At 32.3% G+C, this 6,568-nt stretch overlaps 1 protein-coding gene across 1 annotated transcript; it reads right to left on the bottom strand.

Annotated features, from left to right (window-relative positions):
- Positions 1-2,247: 2,247 nt before the first annotated feature.
- LOC100815648 (protein kinase PINOID) lies at positions 2,248-4,034 on the bottom strand. Its single transcript, XM_003532755.5, has 2 exons — positions 3,253-4,034; positions 2,248-3,159 (listed from the first exon to the last, which is right to left on the bottom strand). The coding sequence occupies exons 1-2, from the start codon at positions 3,828-3,830 to the stop codon at positions 2,355-2,357; spliced, it is 1,383 nt and encodes a 460-aa protein (XP_003532803.1). The 5' UTR covers positions 3,831-4,034; the 3' UTR covers positions 2,248-2,354.
- Between the last annotated feature and the right edge of the window lie 2,534 nt (positions 4,035-6,568).

Raw genomic sequence — 6,568 nt, 5'->3', positions numbered from 1 at the left:
TAAGGACAGAATCGTTGACATTATTTTTAAGTATTTACAAATTTATATTTTTAAGAATACTTTACTTATAATAAAATTCAGGTTAACTAAATTACACTTTTGGTTTTTCTATAATTCTCAATTTGTAAATTTTGGTTCCTTAATTTTAGATTCCACAATTTTAATATTTCAATCTTTTAAAATTTACAATTTTTTAAATATTACAATGAATCTAAAATTTAATTATCATCCGCTCTAACATTCCCCCTGTTTAATTAAAAGTGGGAGCATGTGATGAGAAAATTCATAAAAACATTACACCCAATGGATTTATAAGATTGGCTAGCTAGTGGTTGAGGAAGAAAGATGAGAGATCCTCAGTTTAAATTCCCTCATTAACATTCTAACAAAAATTTACAATTAACATTTAGTAATAAAAAAAATATTACACCCAATACCTACTTTACAAACTCGTCAATTTAACTATTTGAACCCATTTCTAGACAAAAACAAAAACTATTTCACCTAACTTTTAACCAGAAATAAAATTAGATAAGAAAGTTATTTCTAGCCTCTAGCCTTAAATATAAGGAAAAAATGGTGCATTAATTAAGAATATTAGTTAATTACATTTCATCACATCAATTTCAATTAAAAATAATTTTTTTCTAACTTACTCTTAAAAATATAAGAAGAAATCATTGAAATTAGCATCTCAATTAAATGAAGTATATTTTAAAGATAGTAACATTAGTAAGATAAAATTAGTTGAAATTCTATTATATTTGAAACTAAGAAAAAAGTTTTTTTTTTTTATATTTGAGATCAAAGGAGTATATGCTTGATTCAAAAAATGTAAAAAGAAAATGGTTTAATTAATTCAACAATTTATGTCGGTGAATTTCAACCATAGGCTTTCTACATGAGTGGACAAAAAGGATTCTTAGAAACGCAAGTGATAAAATGGTGAACTCACCCGTCTGGTGTACAAGGATATATAGAAAAGAGTTTCGGACTTTCTAAAGCGTGCATGACAAAGAGAAAGAGAATTTTAAAGCTCTATATATGGATGATACTTCATATGAACAGTATTTGATGGAATGAACATATATCTGTAAAGGCTGAAAGTAACAATTTAAAGCAGAAAAACAGAATTTTAATGAGCTGGGGGAATCCATTCTTAAATGAAGTCCATGCTCATAAAAATCTTGAGGCACACATCGTGAACAAGTTGTAAATGATGGCATATAACTATTTATATTTATACGTTGCATGCTGCGACATGTTTAAACATATCCTATTAAAGTCTTGCAATTCTTTACGTGAGTCGCACATTATGGTCAACATTCTCTCTATTACTAGTAAGTTAGATGCATATATTGCCAAGAAAAACAACAATATTGCATTTTAAAAAAAAATCTACAGAAACGTTTATATATGACATTTATATAGTACTAGTTAAGAATTTTCATCATACCTACTAAATGAAAAACATTGACGCTATTGACATCCTATAAATAGAGAGAGAGGAAAAATAAATGAATATTGATTAATGCAAGAAAGTCACGCACATTTCTTTATTTATATGTAGTACAGTATTTCTATATATGCACGTTTCTTTATGCTGTTTTTCCTTTGTTCCCTGTGTTGAGGCAGAAGCAAGTAAAAAACTAGAGTCTAATTAGTACTACTCTTTAATTAGGTCAATGATGAGTTGTAAACTTGACCTTTTTTTTCTCAGTTTGCCGTTTAAAAAAATGTCCATGGTTAGGGCAGAAATAAAATATAAATGCCTTGATATTTTTTCTTATACTACGTTTTCCAAATAAATGACGGTAATTACAAACTACTACCAACTTACATGGCTCTAAGTTAACGAATTTCGATTAAGGCATAATATTGACTTTATGTCCTTATGACGCATAAACAAATCAAAATTGACGTTGGAATTGATACCGTAATAACCTTTCTTTTGACTACTCTAGTGTGTGGGGGAAGGAGGAAAAGTTATTAAGCAACGAATCTTCTTCATTTAGAATTGTCCAACCATTTTTCCACAGTGTCTCCTCCTGTAAGCTTTCCACAAGAGGAAATAGAGAACCAAGTTCAGCAGCTTTTAAAGCCACCCATCTATGATGATTCCGTCACAGGGCAAGCAACCAAAAAACAAAAAAAAAAAAGAACAACACCACGATTCCACTTCCCCTCCCTTTTCTTCAAACTATTTTACTTCTTGTTTTCAATTCCTCGTCATAATAAAAATAAAAATTACTATAAATATTTTTATTCCATATATATATATAAAAAAAAAGGACAGCTCCAATATACAATAGGTCACTGGAGACGTGGCACAAAACTTTCATCGTAGTATTTTTTTAGAAGTAAAAATCAAACGACGCCGTCTGTTGTTGTTTATGGTTGTTGTTGCCGTTACCCTTCACGGGGTACAGCGACGTCGTTTTGGTCCTTCTTCTGGAGCCAGGCACTTCGGGCGGCGTCTGCATGCGAATCAGCGCCAAGTTGAGCCCTTTAAAGAAGGGGTGCTTTTTGACGTCAGCGGCGCCGCGCTTCGAGCCGAGCCGGCGCGCCGGATCCTTGTTCAGCAAGCCGGATATCAAATCCCGCGCGTGCAGTTCAAGATTGCTCGTTGGTGTGGCCGTGGGGAACGCCAGTGGTTTCTTTACGATGTTCCGCAGCGTAGCCTCTTTCGATGGACCCGCATACGGCGTGCGACCGTAGATGAGCTCGTAGATAAATACTCCAAACGACCACCAGTCCACGGCGTTCCCGTGCGACCGGCCAGAAGCGACCTCCGGCGAGACGTACTCGTGGGTCCCAACAAAGGAACAGGACCGAGCCGAAACCGGTTCGGCAACAAAAAGCCGATTCGGTTCAATAGTTCGAACCTCGCGCGACCGGTTTGAGAAGCAGGAGAATGGACTCATAAAAGAATGCGAGCGAGTGTAAGCGTAAGGTAATGGTAATGCATTTGAAGATGGTAAGGAATCTGGGGAGGATTCAACGGCTGGGATTGCCTCTGAGTAAAGAGAAAGATCGAAATCAGAAAGCATGATGTGACCGTCTGATCTAACCAACACGTTCTCAGGCTTTAAATCTCTGTAGATGATTCCCAGCATGTGGAGGTATTCCAACGCCACCAGCACCTCCGCCGCATAAAATCTGAGATAAAATTTGTGAGTTCACCAGAACAGAGAAAACGAAACGTCATCGTTTTGGATAACGGTTTTAAATTTTGTTTGTTTTGTTTTTTACCTTGCGGAGGAGAGAGGGAAACGGTTGTGAGGGTGCTTGAAGCGCAGGGAGTGCAAGTCTCCACCGGAACAAAACTCCATGACGATGCAAGAGAAATGAGAAGCTTCGAACTCGGCGTAGAGCGTAGGGAGGAACGGGTGGTCGAGCATCTTGAGGATTTTTTTCTCCATTTCCGCTCTCTGCGACTTCTTCTTCAATGCCACTGCGTCTTTGTCCACCACTTTCATGGCGTATAAACAAGAAACATCTTCTTCGTCTTCATCCTGATTCTTCAATTGGTTGCTGTTGTGGAGGCGGCATAGGTAGACGGTGCCGATGTCGCCGGCGCCGATGCGGCGGAGGAGGTGGAAGTCGCGGAAGGTAAGTGCGGCTTTGCGGCGGAAGGCGGCGGAGTAGGCGAAGTCGGAGGAGCGGTGAGGCTTGATGGAGAGAGTCTCCGGAGAGGGAGGGAGGAGATCGAAGGAAAGACGGCTGAAACTGGTGCTACAAATGCTCTCGCTGCTCATTGAGCTTCCAAGTGTGGAAGAATAGACGGTCTCCAAACTCACCTCAGAATCACGTTCAGCAGTGTCTAACATGGTAGTACAAGACGAAAAAGAGAGAAAGAAAGTGGGAAAGAGTCTGTAAGTGCATAGGGTTTAGGCAGCAATATTGAAAGAACAATAAAAGTTGGATGGTAGGAGGCGTTTCAGAGCAATAAAAGAGATGGAGCAGTAATAGATAGAGGAGTGTTAAAAGAAAGGAAGCGACACACAAGAGGTGGTTGTGTTGTATTTATGCTCAACACGTGAGGAGTGATCATAGAGAAAAAGGATGATGACCAATTGAGGACCGGAGGAAGAGTTGTCACGTGGCAGTGCCAGGGGTTTCTTTCCAGCATTGCTCAGCTTTCACAAATTACTCAAAAATAAATCAATTTTTACGATCATAAACATAAGAAAGAAAACATTTTTATTTTTATACTTAATATTATTTCGGATAAATAACTTTATCTTTACATATTTATTTTATATATTCTCTTTTTATTGACTGACATGGATAGAAATTAAAAGATATTAGCTAATAAAATATTTTTTTTCTTTTTCTCCCATATTATTTAAATTTAACACTCAAATTATTTTTAAAAAATATTTTTTTTTATCTTTACTTTATCTTTTTTGACAAACTTTTGTTTACCAAAACAAAGGGTAAGTCTTGACGTGGCCCTTCTGACTATAATACCTTTCAAGCTACTGCATGGCATTGGCATGGGAATCTTCTTGTGCGAGGTTAGCCTGTGTCGGAAATTGAGTCTAACATTAGTACATTGTACAGCGCAACCAAAAAATTCTTTCTCAGGCATTTTTTTTATCTATTAATTCTGTATAAAATGTGTAAATACTTAATAGTGAGTCTATTGAATTTTTAATTTTACTACCTCTGTTCTACAATTATTAATATTTAAGGTCAATGTACACGTATTAAAAATATTTAATAAGTCTAAAATACTCATTTGTTTAATTTAATATAAAATATAAATGTGGTTCATTATTTGTTGAAATATTTTTATAATGAGTTGTAAGTGTAGTATTTTTTTGTAAATATCAAATCCAGTTATTCTAAATAGAGTTATATGTGATAAAAAAATAATAAAATTTAATTTTATAAAATATCAATAATCTTAAATTATATACCAAGAGAGACTAAAACATCAAATAGCCCTTAAACGGAAATAATAATATACAAGTTATGTTCAACAAAACTAACTGAAAAGTTAATTAAAAATTAAAAAATTAATTTGTAGTTGAAAATTAAAAAATTAAGTTATTAAATTAAAATTGTTTGATAAAATTAATTATTATAATAGCTAAAAAGTGAATAATGACATAAAATAATAACATCTTAATTTATTTTAAAAAGATAAAAAAAAAATTAATAAATATATTAAGGATAAAAATAAAACAACATATAAAAAAAATTAAAAGTTACAAACTAACGTTTTATAAAATATTAATTCAAGTAGTTTAAAAAAATTACTAAAAAAAATTTATTTATCAAACAATAAAAAAAATTAACTAATAAAAATAGATAAAAACTAATCAAAATGTGTTGCAAAATATAATTATAATTGTAAGGAGAAATACATATGTATATAGAAAAGTTTACTCTCAAAAAATGATGCCTAGAGTTATATTTTCCAAAAAAAAATTGTTAATAAAAAAATAGACCCCACTAGTCATATCAAGATAATGTTGGTCTAATATCCACGCTATTGATATAAAGTGCATACTACGAAAACATCTGGTTGCACACGAACAATTGGATCATGATAACTGTATTAATGTTGTTTCGTTACAACATCTTTAAAAAAATTAGGTTGTATCCTTCTGAAAGGGTCGTTTAATATCTAGAAAATTTTCCTAGTTTATTAAACGAATCGTCTTAGATTTTTCTCGCCACAATCTTATACAGGAAAATAAGAATTATAATAATTTCTATATATTACAATCAAGATTCTTATTCCATTTACCTAAGCGAAAAACCTATTATTGGAACAAAGGGATCTAAGAATAATTCATTAAGAAGTATTAGCAAGTGATGATGACATGGTGGAAAAAAAATGTTGAATGACCTTCTTAAGAAAATGGGAGCAAAATCCAATTTATTTAAAAAGATCGATGTTATTTAAGAGAATAAAATTTTGTCATGATTCAGATTTCAGAGTGTATTTAGAAATCCATCCAAATAATGTTCAATGGAAAAAATTGGTTTTTCGAAACAGAAAATGTTAAAACAGCGTGAGGAAAGCTATTCCTGAAATACCAGTTAAGTTTGGTGTGACTGACTCCTCCACAAACACACAGTCAATTGTCCATTTGTCCATGTAACATAATGTTATTGTTATTCGTTCACATCAATATCATGAATTCTTTTTTGTTTTTCTAATATCGTGACTTGTTTTGTTTGATCTCTTTTTTTGTTTTTTGTTTTTCTAACATTGTGGCTTGTTTTCTTTGATCTCTTTTTTTGTTTTTTTAATATTGTGGCTTGTTTTGTTTAATCTCTTTTTTTACTAAGAAAATTTTATATATGTTGTTAACTATCGAAGTTTTTATTTAAATTTATATCAAATTAACAAGTTTTTAAATTATAAAAAATACATAAATAATCAATATCGTTAAAAATTAAGAATGTTTTTAAATTTATATCATTTTTTTTAAATCCAAAAGTATTTAAATTAAAAAACATAAATAATAAAAAATAAAACAGAATTACATTTGAATTTTTATTTGAAAAATATAGAAATGTGCACATAATTTAAAGTATGTGGTAATTT

Source organism: Glycine max (genome assembly GCF_000004515.6).
Source record: "Glycine max cultivar Williams 82 chromosome 5 unlocalized genomic scaffold, Glycine_max_v4.0 Gm05_scaffold_79, whole genome shotgun sequence".
In the NCBI taxonomy this organism is placed as follows: Eukaryota; Viridiplantae; Streptophyta; class Magnoliopsida; order Fabales; family Fabaceae; genus Glycine; species Glycine max.
The sequence above is the reverse complement of the archived record's forward strand: the minus strand, read 5'-3'. Positions and strand labels throughout refer to the sequence as shown.